The sequence below is a fragment of the Sorex fumeus genome, unplaced genomic scaffold (genome assembly GCF_029834395.1).
Source record: "Sorex fumeus unplaced genomic scaffold, SorFum_2.1 ptg000086l, whole genome shotgun sequence".
Taxonomy (NCBI): domain Eukaryota; kingdom Metazoa; phylum Chordata; class Mammalia; order Eulipotyphla; family Soricidae; genus Sorex; species Sorex fumeus.
Genome location: NW_026606143.1, coordinates 13,644,128 through 13,663,248, shown reverse-complemented (window position 1 = coordinate 13,663,248; position 19,121 = coordinate 13,644,128). Strand labels below are relative to the sequence as shown.

Genomic DNA, 19,121 nt, shown 5'->3' with positions numbered 1-19,121 from the left:
AGCACCACCAGGAGTAATTCCTGAGTGAAGAGCCAGGAGTAACCCCTGTGCATCGCCAGGTATGACCCTCCCCCCCAAAAAAAAAGAATAATACATTGTCCTTGTAAGGCAGGGATTTATTTATTTATTTTTATTTATTTATTTTTTAATAGTGAGACATCATGAGGTACAGTTGCAGACTTACACATTTTTGTGCTTGGGTTTCAATTATACAATGATCAAACACCCATCCCTCCACTAGTGCCCATTTCCCACCACCACGGATCCCAGTTTCCCTCCCACCCCCCAGCCCCCATCCCACCCAGCCTCTGTGGCAGGGCATTTCCCTCTCTCTCCTTTTGAGTGCTGTGGTTTGCAAAAGAGGCATTGAGTGGCAATGTTTGGTTGATAGTCTACTTTCAGCATGCTTCTCCCATCCTGGGAGGATCCTCCCAACACCCTTTATTTGGTGTTCCCTTCTCTTTCTGAGCTCCCTTTTCCCCTAACATGTGTGGTTGGCCTCCAGGTCATTGAGTAAAATTCCTGGTACTAATCTCTGCCATTCTTGGGTGTTAGTTTCCTATTTTGTTACTTTATGTTCCCCAGATGAATGCAATCTTTCTATGTCTATCCCTTTCTTTCTGAGCCATTTCACTTAACATGATACTTTTCATGTAGTACCACTTGTATGTAAATTTCATGACTTCGTCTTTTCTAACAGCTACATAGTACTCCATTGTGTAAATGTACCAAAGTTTCTTTAACCAGTCATCTGTTCTCAGGCACTCAGGTGTTTTCCAGATTCTGGCTATTGTAAAGAGTGCTGCAATAAACAGACAATTGCAGATGTCACTTCGGCTATACTTTTTTGCCTCTCTACGATATATTCCCAGGAGTGGTATTGCTGGGTCAAATGGGAGCTCAATTTCTATTTTTTTGAGAATAGTCCATACTGTTTTCCAAAAGGGCTGAACCAGTCGGCATTCCCACCAACTGTGAAGGAGTGTCCCTTTCTCACCACATCCGCGCCAGCACCGGTTGCTTTTGTTCTTATGGATATGGGCCAGTCTCTGTGGTGTGAAGTGATATCTCATTGTGGTTTTGATCTGCATCTCCCTGATGATTAATGATGTGGAACATTTTCTCATGTGTCTTTTAGCCATTCAGATTTCTTCTTTGTCAAAGTTTCTATTCATTTCATCTCCCCATTTTTTGATGGGGTTGAATGTTTTCTTTTTGTTGAGTTGAACCAGTACTTTGTATATCATTAAAATTAAGCCCTCATCAGATGTGTAGTTGGCGAATATCCTTTCCCATTCTGTAGACTGTCTTTGTATTTTTGTCACTGTTTCTTTTGAGGTGCAGAAGCTTCTTAGTTTAAGATAGTCCCATTTGTCTATCTCTGTTTTCACTTGCTTGGCCAGCGGTGTGAGATCTTTGAAGACACCATTAGCTTCTATGTCATAAAGGGTTTTGCCAACGTTTTCCCCAATGTATCTTATACATTCCGGTCTCATGTTGAGGTCTTTAATCCACTTAGATCTTACTTTTGTACATGGAGTTAGACAGAAATTTGAGCCCATTTTTTTGCATGTAGCCATCCAGTTTTGCCAGCATAATTTGTTAAAGAGGCTTTCCCTACTCCACTTCACTTTTCTTGCGCCCTTATCGAAGATTAGATGCTCGTATGCTTGGGTGGGGGGACGTCAGTATAGTCAACCCTATTCCATTGGTCTACAGCTCTGCCTTTGTTTCAGTACCATGCTGTTTTAATTATTACTGCCTTGTAGTAGAGTTTGAAGTTACGGAGGTTGATTCCTCCCATTTTATTTTTCCCAAGAATTGCTTTAGCTATTCGTGGGGGCTTATTGTTCCATATAAATTTCAGGAGTGTTTGCTCCAATTCTTTGAAGAATGTCATGGGTATCCTAATAGGAATTGCGTTGAATTTATACAGTGCTTTGGGAAGTATTGCCATTTTGACAATGTTAATTCTCCCGATCCATGAACAGGGGATATTTTTCCATTTCCTCGTATCCTCTTTTATTTCCTGAAGTAGAGTTTTGTAGTTTTCTTTGTACAGGTCCTTTGCTTCCTTAGTTAAGGTGATTCCTAGGTACTTAATTTTCTGGGGCACGATTGGGAATGGAATTGTTTTCTTCATGTCTCTTTCTTCTTTTTCACTATTTGTATATAGGAAAGCCATGGACTTTTGGGTATTGATTTTATAGCCTGTGTAAGGCAGGGATTTAAATGGAATTGAGTGGACTTTTGAGTGATATTTCAGTGACTAATCATTCTAGGAAGTTACTATTAATTTTTACTTAAGAAAAATATTCTGACAAAGCGTACTTTGTTTTTTAGTGTGGACTCCCATGTTTTTTTTCCATTTTGTGAAGTTAATGTTTGTGTGAAAATGTGTTTTCTTAAAGAAAAGATAAAAAGCATATGATCATATCAATAGATGCAGAGAAAGCATTTGACAAGATCCAGCACCCCTTTATGATGAAAACCCTAGCCAAAATGGGTATAGAGGGGACTTTCCTCAGCATAGTTAAAGCCATCTACCACATGCCTACAGCAAGCATCATCCTCAATGGGGAAAAACTGAGAGCCTTCCCTCTAAGATCAGGGACGAGACAAGGATGCCCACTCTCTCCACTGCTGTTCAATATAGTACTGGAAGTACTTGCAATAGCAATTAGGCAAGAAAAAGATATTAAGGGCATTCAGGTAGGAAAGGAAGAAATCAAGCTCTCACTATTCGCAGATGATATGATACTATACTTAGAGAACCCAATAACCTCCACCAAAAAACTCCTAGAAACAATAGACATGTATAGTAAAGTTGCAGGTTATAAAATCAATACCCAAAAGTCCATGGCTTTCCTATACACAAACAGTGAGAGAGAGGAAAGCTCTATGAAAAAATCAATCCCGTTCACAATTGTGCCCCAGAAAATCAAGTACATAGGAATCAGCTTAACTAAGGAAGTAAAGGACCTGTACAAAGAAAACTACAAAACGCTACTTCAGGAAATAAAAGAGGACATGAGGAAATGGAAAGACATCCCCTGCTCATGGGTTAGGAGACTTAACATTGTCAAAATGGCAATACTACCAAAAACACTGTACAAATTCAATGCAATTCCTATAAGGATACCCATGACATTCTTCAAAGAAATGGAGCAAACACTCCTGAAATTTATATGGAACAATAAACCCCCACGAATAGCTAAAGCAATTCTTGGGAAAAAGAAAATGGGAGGAATCAACCTCCCTAACTTCAAACTTTACTACAAAGCGGTAATAATCAAAACAGCATGGTACTGGAACAAAGGCAGAACTGCAAATCAATGGAACAGAGTTGAATACACTGACATCTCCCCTCAATCATATGATCATCTAATCTTTGATAAAGGTGCAAGAAATGTGAAGTGGAGTAAGGAAAGCCTCTTTAACAAATTGTGCTGGCATCACTGGACGGCTACATGCAAAAAAATGGGCTCAGAACTCTGCCTAACACCATGTACAAAGGTAAGATCAAAATGGATTAAAGACCTCAACATCAGACCAGAAACCATAAGATACATTGAAGGCAAAGTTGGCAAAACCCTCCATGACATTGAGGCTAATGGTATGTTCAAAGATGACACGCCGCTGGCTGAGCAAGTGAAAACAGAGATAGATAAATAGGACTATCTTAAACTAAGAAGCTTCTGTACCTCCAAAGAAACAGTGACCAAAATACAAAGACAGTCTACAGAATGGGAAAGAGTATTCACCGAATACACATCTGACAAGGGGTTGATATCAAGGATATACAAAATAATGGTTGAACTCCACAAGAAGAAAACATTCAACCCCATCCAAAAATTGGGCAATGAAACGAACAGAAACTTTCTCAAAGAAGAAATCCGAATGGCAAAAAAGCACATGAGAAAATGCTCTACATCATTAATCATCAGGGAGATGCAGATCAAAACCACAATGAGATAACATCTCACACCTCAGAGACTGGCCCACATTCAAAAGAACAAAAGCAACCGTTGCTGGCGCGGATGTGGCGAGAAAGAGACACTCCTTCACTGTTGGTGGGAATGCCGACTGGTTCAGTCCTTTTGGAAAACAGTATGGACGATTCTCAAAAAATTAGAAATTGAGCTCCCATTTGACCCAGCGATACCACTCCTGGGAATATATCCCAGAGAGGCAAAAATGTGTAGCCGAAGTGACATCTGCACTTGTTTGTTCATTGCAGCACTCTTTACAGTAGCCAGAAACTGGAAGAGACCCGAGTGCCCAAGAACAGAAGACTGGTTAAAGAAACTTTGGTACATCTACACAATGGAATACTATGTAGCTCTTAGAAAAGATGAAATCATGAACTTTACATACAAGTGGTACAATATGGAAAGTATCATGCTAAGCGAAATGAGTCAGAAAGAGAGGGATAGACATAGAAAGATTGCATTCATCTGGGGGATATAAAATAATAAAATATGAGATTAATACCCAAGAATAGCTGAGAGCAACACCAGGAGAATTACTCCATAACTTAGAGGCCAGCCGGGTATTCTAGGGGAAAGGACAATTCAGATAGAAAGGGGAACACCAAGTGGAGGGTGTTTGGAGGATCCTCCCAGGAGGGGAGATGCAGGTTGAAAGTAGACTGAACTGAACATGTTCGCCACTCAATGCCTCTTTTGCTGATCACAACACCCAAAAGGAGAGAGAGAACAAAAGGGAATGCCCTGCCACAGTGGCATGGGGGGATGGGGGGATGGGGGGTGGGGGGGAGGGATATTATCCTGGTGGTGGAAAATGGGCACTGGTGGAGGGATGGGTATTTGATCGTGGTATGACCGAGATCCAAGCACAAAAATTTGTAAATCTACAACTGTACCTCATAGTGTTTCACTAATAATAATAAAAATGTGTTTTCTTGATTATTTGTTTTAAGGCATAGGTCACATTTCTTTCAGTTAAACGTTACAACAAGCATAAATATCATAACTATACTTTCCTGTAAAGTTTTTGGGGAAAAAAAACCCTCACAATTTTAAAAAAAATTTTGACAAAACAACATATTTTTTCTATAGATGAAAACAAAAACATTGATGTATTCTTTTCTTCAACCTATAAATTAATACATTATTACTATTGTTGCCGGCTGGAGCTCTAGCACAGAGGTAGGGTGTTTGCCTTGTGTGCATCCGGCCTGGCTGAGCCAGGTTCGATTCCTCCGCCCCTCTCGGAGAGCCCGGCAAACTACTGAGAGTATTTCGCTCATCATGGAGAAGTTACTGGTGCCTGCTCGAGCAAATCGATGAAAACAGGAGGACAGTATTGTGTATTGTTGCGGACTGGAGCAACAGCACAGCGGGTAGGGCATTTGCCTTGCATGTGGCCAACCCCGGTTCGATTCCTCTGCCCCTCACCAAGAGCACGGCAAGCTACCAAGAGTATCTTGCCTGCACGGCAGAGCCTGGCAAACTCCCCATGGTGTATTTGATATGCCAAAAACAGTAACAAGAAATTTCACGATTGAGATGTTACTGGTGCCCACTCGAGCAAATCTATGAACAATAGGAGGACAGTGCTACAGTTCTATTGTTGTACTTGTTTTTATTCATCTTTTCAAGTTTTGACCCCTTTCTAGATAATTGAGAGACTCATAATATCTTCAGATGATTTATTTGTAAATGGTCACGGTCACGGTCCCCCCATTGTTCATCGATTTGCTCGAGCGGGCCCAGTAATGTCCCCACTGTGAGACTTGTTGTTACTGTGTTTGGCATATTGAATACGTCACGGGTAGTTTGCCGAGTGGGCGAGATACTCTCGGTAGCTTGCCAGGCTCTCCGAGAGGGGCGGAGGAAGCGAACTCGGGTCGGCCATATTGGCTGCATGCAAGGCAAACGCCCTACCGCTGTGCTATCGCTCTTGCTGTCAAAGAATGGTTCTATCTCATTTAAATATGTCTTATCAGTTCTAAGCAAAGGATTGGGTACCAAATCTGTGTTACTTCCTGTAGTCTGAACCTTTACATACTCCCATTTCTTAAGATTTAAGCACTTTAAAAATGGCTTTCTGATGGAATTTATATACACAAATATAGAAATAAAACTGCAACAAATTCTCACAGTGATTCAGCTTCTATAATACATTTACTATTGTGTTTCATAGTCGTAATGAAGTAAATAATAATTATCACCACAAAAATATATTGCCTCTTCAATAAAAGACTCTCTTTTTGGACATGACCATGAAGCTATTATTGCTAACATGTTGTACATTTTTTTTCTTAATAGCATCAGTTTCTATTTCCTAGATTTTTCTCATGCTTGCTTGTATTTTTCTGCCATTTTAATTTTTTGAGCTAATGGGAAGAAAAATTATTTACCAGTCTACTCTTCCAATTCCTGGTTGAGTTCCAGGATAAAAATAAAAGAGCAACAATAGAAAAACAAGCACACACTTTATTATTTTATTTTATTTTATTTTATTTGCTTTGCCTTTGGGTCACACCTGGAGATGCACAGGGGTTACTCCTGGCTCTGCACTCAGTAATTATTCCTGGCAGTGCTCAGGGGACCATATGGGATGCTGGGAATCAAACCTGGGTTGGCTGCGTGCAAGGCAAACACCCTACCTGTTGTGCTGTTGCCAAGGAGAATGATCCCAGAAGAGTAGAGAGGAAGGGGTAATTGCATGTGTCAGCATAGTCTGGGTGTGGACATCTTATGTTATCTCCCATAATAAATGAATCTTCCTCAATTGGGAAATTCCCAGGGAAGAGATTTATGAGAATAATGAAACCTGAGTTCCTTTCTGTGGTTCTGTTTGTAGGCAGGTAAAGGGAATTTAGACACCGCCTCTTCCCATGATGGATGGTTTTAAGTGCCTGCTGTACCAAAGTGATTATCTTGGGGTGGCATGTCTTGAACTTCTACAGTCATTTTGGAGTACCCCGTCCTATCCTTTTCTTCAAAATCACCATCTAAATAATATCCATATGATGCGATTATATTTCTTTTTGGGTCTCTTCCTCCCTCCTTTCATTTCCCCTGCGCATTCTTAAAATAAAGTATTGTTCCTTCAGTCCATTTCACAGAAGAAGAAATGGGAACTCTGGAGCTTGATAAACTTGCCCGAGGCTTTAGTAGCTAATAAATGGACATACCATGGACCAGAGTGATTGTACAGTGGGTAGGGCACTTGCCTTGCCTGCAACCAACCTGGATTGGAGTACCAGCACCCCATTATGCCCTCCCCACCCCACTTTCCCCACCAGGAGTAATCCCTGAACACAGAGCCAGGAGTAATTTCTGACAACTGCTGGGTGTGGCCCCCCCCAAAGAAAACAAACAAGTGGCAGTGCCAGAAATTGAGCCTGTGTGTCTACTGCTTTTTTTTCTTCTTTATCTAATGTCCCTGCCATTGTTCTCACTTTTATTTTCATTCTCTTTGCTTAGTATTTTGTGCTTATTACTCAATGACTTATTCTAAAAGATTTTTAGACCCTTAAAGCTTACTCTGAATCTTTAAGAACTTTAATGACTCTTGGAACTTGTAGATCTTGCGAAAATAATGTCATTCCCCTCCAGCAATAAATTACAGAATGAAGGAAAACAATGTTTGTGTTTATTTGTTTTATGCTAGCATCCTACTAGTGCACTGTGTTACTATAAAAATCAATTGGTGTCAGTCGACCCCAAGACCTACTTAGTTCCTTTTTTTTCTCAGATTGCCTGCAAGGTTTCCCTTACAGAGTAGTAAGGATATGGTTTAATCGTACTCTGCTCCTTTCGTTTAAGATCCACATTGCTTAGAAAAGTATGGTCGATAGATATGTTTGATGGTTTACAGAGTTTTCTCATAGCAGAACTATTGACAATAATTTTTCTGACCTCATAATATATAACATTCTGCTGTTCTGTTTCAGATTGGAGAAATAGTATACATTTTGGAAGGCAGAGGCAGCGTCCCCTTGCCTTCCTATTTCCCATCAATGATTTCTCCCTTCCAAACTGACCACAAAGATACTTCAGATGAAGGTAGAAAATTCACACGTTTTATTTTCTGTCTAATGTGGGATGGCACTGTTTCCCCTGCAGTCCCCTGAGCACTCCCGTTGCAACATCTTCCAGTACAAAATTTGACTTTTCAAGTCTTTCTCATGTCAGCTTCCAGAGGATTGATTTTTCCAATTAAGAAAATATCCATCAAACTAGTTGATTAGCTCAAAGGACTAGAGCCACATGTGCTGCAGGCTGGTACCCTGGATTAGATTCCTAGCACCACGAGGTTCCCCAAATATTGCCATTGTGGCTTCTCTAAAATAGTAATGAATGGCTAGTCCCTTTGATATCTTCATTTGAAATTTGGCATTCAAAATATGTACTCTGAAAAAGTTTTTATTTCCCTAATAATTTGGAAATCACTACACTCTCAGTTCTCTATGTTATTATTCAGAGCGGAACTCCTACCCTAGACTCTGAGTATCAGTGTACAATTGTTAGTGAAGAACAATGGCTGTTCTTGCCAGTCCTTCAAATGTCCCTGTATTTATTTCTACTCCATATTCTGAATTTTTGAACATGTTGGTGACATTTCTATAACAGGAAGTCTTGACTAGAATTCTTTGTAGAGATTATCAATGAAATCTTTCATTTCTGAAAATTTTCTCTTGAATGGGGCTGGACTGATAGCACAGCGGTTTAGGCGTTTGCCTTGCAAGCGGCCAATATGGCTGACCTGAGTTCGATTCCTCCACCCCTCTCGGAGAGGCCGGCAAGCTACCGAGAATATCTTGCCCGCACGGCAAAGCCTGGCAAGCTACCCATGAAGTATTCAATATGCCAAATACAGTAACAACAAGTCTCACGATGGAGATGTTACCGGGCCCACTCGAGCAAATCGATGAATAACGGGAGGACCATGACTGTTTCTCTTGAATAATTGAGAATCAATACAGAAACACTCTGATATGTGTTCCCTACATCATTTTTTACTTTGGTTAAATGCAGAATTGCATGGCAGTTTTCCATTCTAACCCCCCTAACTCCATCCTGAATCACAGTGTTCAGAGTAGCATCAATGATTCTTGCTATCATGAAGAATAATTTTTATTTTTCTTCCCCTAGGGCCTAGTAACAAGGATCCAGTACTGTACTTGAAGTGCAAACTCGGCGAAGTCCTATGCACAAACCTTAACTTCCCCCTGATTAATGATGCCAAGGAAAAGGCTTTCGCTTTTGCAGCACAGCAACAGATGTCGAAGATGGAGTATGATCGAAGGGAGATCACGGGCACGCTGGAAAGCAGCAGTGTCCGCGTGGCCGTCGCCCTTCTCGGCCTGACAAAATTAGAGGTGGGTAGGAAATATAGATCATGCCCTTACACGAAGACAGAACTGTCACAGCCTCGACTTATTTTACTTTTTTAAGTTCATAAAAATTTATTATGTTCCATATCCCAACCCAATACCAACACCATTACAGAATCCCACCACCATTATTTCGTATTTTCCCACCACCACCCCAGCCTGCCCCTAAAGCATGTACTGAATAAGTTATTTTGTTTTGCTTGTTATGAATAACCCACTAAAAATGATCCAAAAATTTTCCTTATGGGAAAATATGTGAAGATTGTTGTATTTCACCCTTGGAGCCATTAAGCCCTTGTATAAGAGATTGCTAACATGTTGTTACAGGTTTCCCCTTGTGTACAGATGGATGGATGGATGGATGGATGGATGGATGGATGGATGGATGGATGGATTCCTTCTACATTATACCCCATCAAATGTGGTATGATACTCTTGGTACATCAGTGGGGCAGAGTATGAGATTTCGCTCCAGAAATTCTACAATTTTAAATAAAATAATGCAGCTAGAGGAAATTTTTACCTGAATGGTGACTTGGGGGTACAGAGGCACCATTGCATGGTGGTGATTGAGTGCTGAAGGTTTTCGGCTGCCAGGGTTCTGTTAGATCAGGCAGAGGGACTCACCCACTGCCATCTAGGGTGCCCCAGATAACACAGCCTGGCATGGGGTTTGGAGGCATCTCTGCAGCATATTGCTCTTTCTCTACCCAGATTTATTTGTGAGTCTCTGTATCATGGCCATTAATGCACTTATATGGGGCCAGAGGCAGTTCATGGCCATGACCATCGGGTTCTGGGAAGCACAGGAAGATGGGGAGGGTGCCCATTTCCAACTCTGTGAGAGCCTGGAGATTTTGGTCACAAAACCTGCATACCTGAGTTTGTCAGCAGATTCATTCTCATGGATGAGGCTTGTCCGAGCCTATGGAGATCAGCTGTGTTCATTGCTATTTATTTTTAACAGTGAATGATGATAGTTTATGAAACCCCTGGATGTTTCCGTTCTGATTAGCTACAAAGTCTCAAGGCCTGAGAGTCTCAGTTGGCCTTCTGCATTAATCCCTCCAGCACTTACGCTTCTGAACTGTTAACTTCGGAAGGGTTAGGCTGCACTCATGCTATACAGTTGGAATTAAAATTTTGAACACGTGGCCTTTGAAAGAGTGAAGCCTAGCACCTATTTCTCTCCCTCTCCCCAGCCTTCGAAATATATTTTCTTCATCTTTCTTCTGCTTATAACATTTCACTTAAAAGGAGAATGTGGGAGGGAGATGGAGTTTTGTTGTTGGATAATGATAATGATAATGATAATTCTTTTAACTTCCTCTCTAGGACCAAGTTCTCTGTTTATTATTGTCTATATTCAGCTATGTTTTGTGTTAGAACTCTTTTTTGTATTTCCCTGTTTGCCCTACTTGGAGTGGGACTTTATCCAGACCTAAAACTGTTGTGTATTTTGTTGTCTGCTCCTCTGTGTCTTGTAAATGTGAGGTGCTCTGTCATTGTTTAATTGTGTTTGGACAGATGGCAAGATTTTTTTTTCTCTTGTCATGGACAGTTTGGCATCTTGCTCTCCTGTGTTCAGGGTTGATTTCTGGTGGTGTGCTCAGGAGCGTCCACTGGCGGTCGTGGGGAGAACCACATGTGCTGCTGTGGGGTGTCAAATGGGTTGTCTGCATGCAGGGCAATCACTTTATTCTTCGTACTGGTACTGTCTCTCCAACCTGAACAGTTTAAGTGTTGAGTCTTCATTGTATGGGCTGCTGTATAGCCAGGTGACCCTATAGCCTGTGGTCTCAAAGTCAAAGCCTAATTTATTATTAAGGAACTGTGATGTACAAAGTTATTGATAGTTGAGGTTTTTTTTTTTTTTTTTTTTTTTTTTTTTTTGCTTTTTGGGTCACACCTGGTGATGCACTGGGGTTACTCCTGGCTCTGCACTCAGGAGTTACTCCTGGAGGTTCTCAGGGGACCGTATGGGATGCTGGGAATCGAACTCAGGTCAGCCGTGTGCAAGGCAAACACCCTCCCCTCTGTGCTATCTCTCCATCCCCGATAGTTGAATTTTAAGCGCATAATGCTTCAACACCATTCCCACCACCAGTGTCAGCTTCCCTCCACCAGTGTTTCCTTTTCTTTCCCCTCTCCCACACATGCAGGATTGCTATCTCTGACTGCACTTCTCCAAATTGTGGGAAATAATAATAGTGACGTTATGACTTTTGGGGGGATTAACTATTGGCCTTTTAAACTTAAAACTTCAATATTTGCAGCAGCTTCCTGGAGTCGGTCTGTTGGTCTGCTAATGAGTTGCACAGGAAATTATGCCAACGTGTCCCTTTCCTAGGGCAGTGGGTGCCTTTGAAGGGAGAATCACGGAGAGTTGGCACTGCGGGGGCTGGAGCGCTCATCCATTCCCCATCAGTCTGCTCAATCAGAAACAATCCGAGTCTATTAAAGCTGGTGACAACTCAAAAAAAATTGGAAAGGTTTTAAGTACTCTCTAACTTTCAAAGTTCCAAGTGTTTTTTTCCCCCACCGGAAAATGACTATCTTCCATGCGTTCTAGAAATCAGACATACTTTTGTTTCAGCAAACACTTTCTGCATGCAGAAAATAACTAGGGAAGACTTGAAAGGCCAAGTTTAAGAAAATCAGCTACACCGATCAGGGACGTAGCTCAGTGGTAGATCATTTCCCCTGCACGTGTGAGGCCCTGGGTTACTTATTCAGTACTGCAGGGGGGAAGAAAAGAAAGAAAAGAGTGAAAATTAGCTACACATAATCAGTTCTTACAGACACAGCTTATTATGCTTATTTACATCTAGTGATAAAGGTTTCTTTTTGAATGCAGTTACTAATAGTGCCCTCTTGAAATAGAATAATGCTAATTCTTTTGGCAGCCTCACAATAAACAAGACTAATTTTAAAAATAGTCTGTCCTTGCATAATAGTTTATGGTTTTTTCCCTCAAAATGCTTTTATGAGCACTTTTCAAATTATTTTAATGATCCCATGGACGAAAGTAGAAAAGATAGGATTACATTTTTAATATAAAAATGAAATGACTGGGATATAAAAAGGACTAAATTGCATTCACTGACAGGGTAGAGATTATAGCCCTGATCAGAATAGAACACTATTGTATTTTAAAGGTGGAAAACAAAGACACTCAAGCACGTAATTCCACCTCTTATTCTTATAGACCTATAAACCAAGACTTCAAATGAGTAAGATGACAAGGTGACACCATTGGCTTGTGACAGAGTCGAAATAGGTCTTCGTTTTATATGTCAGTTTCTTTCTCTTTTTCTCACTCTCCATAACCTTCACACTAAGAACTTTGCTTCTTATTCTGTACCATAAAATCACTTATTGAAATGAATGCAAGTCTATAATGCTTCATTATTGCATAAAATAGCCATGTAACAAAGAAAATCTAATGTCATCCTTTAAAAAAGTCTGTTTAGAAGTGAATCTAATTGAATAAATGCAATCTCCTTACTGCCTCAGAATAGTGACATGTCTGACCACATTTTTATTGTGTAGCCATGGACAATTTACATTTTAAAATGATTTCTGTGGTAATAGCAATATGATGTATCTGCTTTCAGTGAGAGGTAGGATCTTATGTCAAAAGCATTTCTGGCACCGCCTGAATTGACTCATTTAATTCATGGACACTAATAAACCAACTCTAATGATATACCCAGTAGTACTACACAGATTCAGAACTTAATGAAGTCTTTTGTTTTCTAATAACTTCTTTAGATTTGGGATCTCAAAGCTATGCTTGTATACTCTTGGACAAATGGCGGGAAAAAACACTGAAATTTTGACAATATGATTAAAAAAGGAAATCTAAAAGAGTCTGTGGGTGAGGATTCAAAAGAATAAAAAAGTTTTTGTTGTTCGTATAGTTTAGTTGCACACCAGATTATGAAATAATTACCTGTTTATACTGTCAAAAATAATCCAAACTAGATACTAGTTAAAGCTGTAAGTGCATGGTCAGTATGATCTGGACTTATAAACAGATGTTTTTCTGCAGGAGAAAGAAACAAGCTTCTGAAATTCTTTTGATAGGAAATGATGGTGGAAGTTAGGGTAAGGTATCTAACTGATTGGAAACATTGTCTTCTAGAACATTTGTATTTTAAAAAAAGACTCTTAAATCTGGAGGAAATAGATCCGCGTCATGGTTATAGCAGATGCACATCTCCAAAAGGGGTTGGGAGATGACTCAGAGAACTGAAGAACAGGCTCAGGTTCTATATTCAACTCTGCGTGGTCCCTTAGACATCACTGGGTCTGGGGGTGTGGTGGGGCAGGGCGGAGTGTTTATAATTGATAGCTTTTTAAAGTAACTGATGATAGGACTTAGGGGCCTATTTGTCTATCACCAAGTTTTAATCTGAAACAAACAGTAAGCTTTTCTATTTAGCCCTCTTGAGCTTCTCAGAGAGCTACTTTAAGGATCATTGGGATTATAGTAGGAAATGGCCTTGAGTTGGTGCTGTGGCTAATAACGACTCGTAACTCGTTATTGATGAGTAACTATATCAGTGCTTGTTCAAGTCTCAAGAAAAAAAGCTGGAAAAAAATCATTTCCGCAAAGAAACTTCTATTTTTATAGGCAAGCTTGAGATCTAATTGAGAAAAAAACTGTAAGGAACCGGAATAGAATATGTTCAAGAAGAAAGTCTGTCAGTACAGTTTATTTTGAACAAATTAAAGAGCCTGTGGCAGACATGAATAGAAATTTTGTTCACAATGTCTAGAAAAATGAGTTAATTTACATCTCTATATTTACGTGATTGTGATTGCCAAAATAAAGCAGTTAGAAAAGGTAACTTTTTTAAATCATGATTTTTATTTATTTACTTATTTATTTATGTATTTGCTTTTTGGGTCACACACGGCGATGTACAGGGGTTACTCCTGGTTTTGCACTCAGGAATTACCCCTGGCAGTGCTCAGGGGACCATATGGGATGTTGGGAATTGAACCTGGGTCTGCTGCGTGCAAGGTAAACACCCTACCTGCTGTGCTATTGCTCCAGCCCCAAAAGGTGACTTTTTAAGGAAACCATTCTTGTGGATATTATAGCTTTATGAACCCAATAGCTGAGATAATTGTTGAAGGCCCTAACATTTATTTTTCTGCATGATAATGCGTAGGAGGAGGACAATGATAACAGCAGTAATGACGATGATGATAATGATAGTCAACATTTACTAAACACTTTAAACATATCCCAAATGTTGCAGGAAGTGAACAGTCAGATTTGACATCTTTAGAACCTGATCAGCAGATCACATTCATTGTATCCGCATAGGAAAGAATTGAAGCACAAGTCAGAGAAATAAGTAGTAAAAGCTTTATTGGAGAATAGTATACATTCAAGAATTGGAGTGTGTGTGTACTCAGGAAATGAGTAGCATTGTTTCTAAGATGGTTTACTAGAATTTAAGTACACTCAGAAAGTCAGTATGTGGGCATACCCTATAGAGAGTAGACCATTCCTACACAAATTTCTATTTGATATAGGTAACGAACTGGGGTAAGTTAATAAGCTGTGGAATATTCCTGATATAAGAGAATAGGAAGAGTTTGGGGGTGGTGTTTTCTTGGAGTCATGGTACGACTCCAATCCCAAAAATATTTGGTTACTTTCTGGCCTTACGTGGCAATTCAAACAACGTATGGTGGGGGTGAGTTTTTGATTCAAATATATTACAGTGAGTTTATATTGAAGTTGGAGCTTCAGCACAGTGGTTAGGGTCTTGCACGCAGCCTTTCACACAGCCAGCCCGGCCGAGCCAGGTTTGATTCCTCCGCCCCTCTTGGAGAGCTCAGCAAGTTACCGAGAGTATTTCACCCGCAAGGCAAAGCCTGGCAAGCTATCCGTGACATATTCGATATGCCAAACACAGTAACAATTGTCACAGTGGAGGCATTACTGAACCTGCTCGAGCAAATTGATGAACAACAGGAGGACAGTGTTTGTTTGTTTGTTTGTTCTTTATATTGAAGCACTAAGTCTTCTGGGAGCTTCTTGGTCCTCTCTATTGGATTTTCTTGGCTCCAGATCTTAAAAAGATATTCAACTGCAGAAGTCACAAGCCCCATTGATCCCACCTTATTCAGGTATTCAGTATCTATAGCACATTAACTCCTTTGTCAAAACTATATTAAACTTGCCAGCGTGGCATATAACGTATGAGAGACATGATCAAGGTGGAGGAGAGCGGTATGATGTTACCATATAAAAGGATAAGGTGTAATAGTTACTACTTGTATAAACACAAACATATGTGCCTAAGGAAATAACAGGATGATGTTATTTGTCATGTCTTCTGTGAGAGACAAAGTTTTCTGGTGCCTTTTCTGTCTAGATTAGTTGTTTACCTTTTTTTACATTAGCTGTTCTCCTATCTCCACAAAAATCTATTACTTGTTTGCAATTTAAACACAGAAGCCAAAGACCATTTTATAGTAATGTGTATTATTATAACCACATTTTATAACAGACGTCTCTGGCTTTTGCTAGTCACCTGGTCAAGCTTACTTAGAGCTGGGGTATAAATGTAGGTAGGTGTCTCTAAGAATGATTAGTCAGACCATTAGGCTGTAATACATAGTAGAATATCAAAAACAAAATAAATTATTGCCTGCCTTTCTATTCTGCACTGCCCAGTTCATACTTCAAGAACTAGGTTTGTTGTCTGTATCCCATTTTAAGGGGGAAAGTGTTGAATTATATCATGTCTTGAGAAACATATACATAGGATATAGAAGTTGTTGTAGCCCTCATTATATCAATGGTTAAAGGGAGTTAAAATATGAAACCATTTTTGAAGGTCCACAGAGGGTCAGAATCTAGTTATACGTATACTCACAAAACTGTCATAAGCACTACACAGGGGACTAACTGTGCTGCTAATAGAAACTAGAATTAATGGACAAATGTTGAATGGTGCAGGGTTCAACTCAAGGAAAGAAGCACTTCCTCAGTGTTGTTCACCAGTGCAAAGGTTTCTTTTTGGTGTTGTGAATTCCTCAACACTGAAAAAATTAAAGTAGGGGACTTTGAACATCTCTTTATATGAGATGAGACTCCACTGAGTCCATGGAATGTGTGACTTTTGCTTTGTAACACTGAATAATGTGTGTAAAGAAGTGAGTCAATTTGATATCTTGATTATTTCCCCCCCAAATATGAAGTCTAAAGGCATAGTACTATCTCCTGTGTTTTGGAGGGTAGAGGGTAAGAGAATTTTGTTCCAACTTTACTCTCTGTTTATTTGCAGTGTTGTACATTCTTCACTACCTCACAGATCAAGAGGCCAAAGACCATTTTATACTCAGTAGAAATCAGCCTTCCAGAATTCTTTCATGTTCCAGATAAAATATATATTCCCCAGATTCCGGAAAGTAGAACTAAACATAGCGAATTGCATGGAATGAAACTTGAACATAAATCAGGTAAGCAATAGTGTGTGGACAGTGATACCTGATACTGTTCCAGACACCGTGAAATACTGAAGTACCACCAAAAAAAAAAACCCTCTTGTTTCTAATTAAGAAATGTTCAGAATACAATTAAAGAGAGACTTCAGCTAGATAAATACTAGTTATAAAATATGTTGCATATAACCAATGCATTACATCAGCATTCTTCGGCCACACACTGGTGACTGTCCATAGATGTAGAGAGGTTGAAAACCATTGATATGCTGCTTGATTATAACTGCTGGTCTGTTTTATCACTTATCACTGTTTTTGCAGTGATAAGAACATTGAATAATGCCATACCCAATGACTGGAGTATTCTTTATGTACTAAATTTGGGGGCCTAATAATGGTATTGTAATATGTACAGATGTTTTTGTTAAAGAGTAGTTATCTGATCAAAGCAATAGGCACACTGTGAAAAAGGTGAGCGTTTGCTTTGACAGTGAACTTAGTTACTGAAGTTTTGCTGGAGTTGAGGGGCATAAACTGTCTCTAAAGGATAGGGGTGATGTTGGTGGCAAAAGCAGATCAGAGGACAGCAGTGCCATTTATGAATAATTTATTTTTGATGTGGACTAGGGTCTTTATTATTTGAGCATTTACTTTTGATCTCCCGCTGTCCTTTTACTCTGTTGTTGATCATAAAATACCCAGTCAGATTTAATAGGCTATTATATAACAATATAGTTGTGTTATTAAATATTAATGATGATCTGTAAACAGTGAAATTAATTTGACGTATCCTAACTTTATGTTTTGCTTCTTTCCCTTGTCAAGCTAATGTAATTTCTTTTTTATGACAATTCCTACAGTGCACCATAGCTCCGGTGTGTTAGATCTCAGTTGTATTGTTGTTAATTTTGATTCTGTTCAAATTTTGTTATCGTCCTTTGAATTTTGCAAACTCCTATTTTTTTTTCTTTTTGGGTCACACCCAGCGATGCTAAGGGGTTACTCCTGGCTTTGCACTCGGGAATCACTTCTGGCAGTGCTTGGGGGACCATATGGGATGCCTGGGGATCGAACCCTGGTCAGCCACGTGCAAGCAAACCCCCTACCCACTGTACTATTGCTCCGACCCCTTTTGCCAACTCTTAAGATATGTGTAAATATGCAAGAGTGGTTGCAAATGATTAGAAATAAAGTAATCTGTTAACTCTCTTTCTAGGAGAACTATGATCTTAAATTCAATGCTAAGTAGCCAGAGAAGTAGCAAGGATTAAGAGTAGGTTGATGGAAACTTTGTTAAAGAGGAAAGTTGATGTCCTCTATAAAGAGTCCAATTCACAAAAAATGAAAACAAAAGTTAAGCCAAACAGTAGGGAGGACATATTTCATTTACTAGATACCGGTTAGTTAACTTCTTAAATACACAACGGATAGCTTGCCAGGCTCTGCCGTGTGGACGGAATACTCTCGGTAGCTTGCCAGGCTTTCCAACAGGGATAGAGGCTTTTGGGGCGACCTCTAATCGCCCTCGTAGGTGTTACCATATTTGAACCCTATCAAATATGGTACGGCAGTTTCGGAAGATGGGTATTTAGTGTCTTATAATGTGGTCCAGAAAGCATCCTGGAGTGTGGCGACGGCTAGGTAGTGGAGGTAGTGTCCGTAGTGGAGGTCTGCCAGTGAGGTATTTATCTGGTCCCAGTAGGGGTATAGTGGGTCTTCTGTGCGCAATCCGATCCCTGGGTCTCTGGCGGTTGGTGGAAGCAGACAAGGCAGGGTAGGGTGGGGCTCCTGATTATAATCCCTTTATCGCCTGTGGTTGGTGGGAGCAAGCAGAGAATCTCTGTCCCTGGGTCCATTCAGCCTGGAGTCCAAGGTCTCAGAGAGTTCCGCTTATCTTGTTCTGTGGGTCCGTTGTGTATTTGATATGCCAAAACCAGTAATTACAATGAGTCTCATTCACCTGACCCTGAAGGCTTCACCAACATGGCAGCATTGAGAAATATGAGAAAGGAGAGGCCGATAGAATCTCAAGACCGAACTAGGCTGCCACAACGAAGGAAGAATAAATGATTGTCTGTAGTTTCAATGCATGTACGCTAGCATCAGATGCATCCATCGAGGACCTGATGGTACAAGCGCGAAAGATCAAGTACAACATCATTGGTCTGACCGAGACAAGAAGGCACCAATCTCATCATGCCATTTTCGACACTGGAGAAGAATTAATCCTCGGAACATGCAATAAAAGAGGTGTTGGAGGCGTCGGTGTCCTTGTCAA

At 40.1% G+C, this 19,121-nt stretch overlaps 1 protein-coding gene across 1 annotated transcript in view; it reads left to right on the top strand.

Annotated features, from left to right (window-relative positions):
• Window positions 1–19,121, top strand: part of CFAP47 (cilia and flagella associated protein 47) — a 606,917-nt gene that overhangs the window by 361,792 nt on the left and 226,004 nt on the right. Inside the window, exons 43-45 of the mRNA XM_056131098.1 lie at window positions 7,928–8,039; window positions 9,129–9,355; window positions 16,687–16,861. Of these exons, the coding sequence (XP_055987073.1) occupies window positions 7,928–8,039; window positions 9,129–9,355; window positions 16,687–16,861 (514 nt within the window). The remainder of the gene's footprint in view (window positions 1–7,927; window positions 8,040–9,128; window positions 9,356–16,686; window positions 16,862–19,121) is intronic.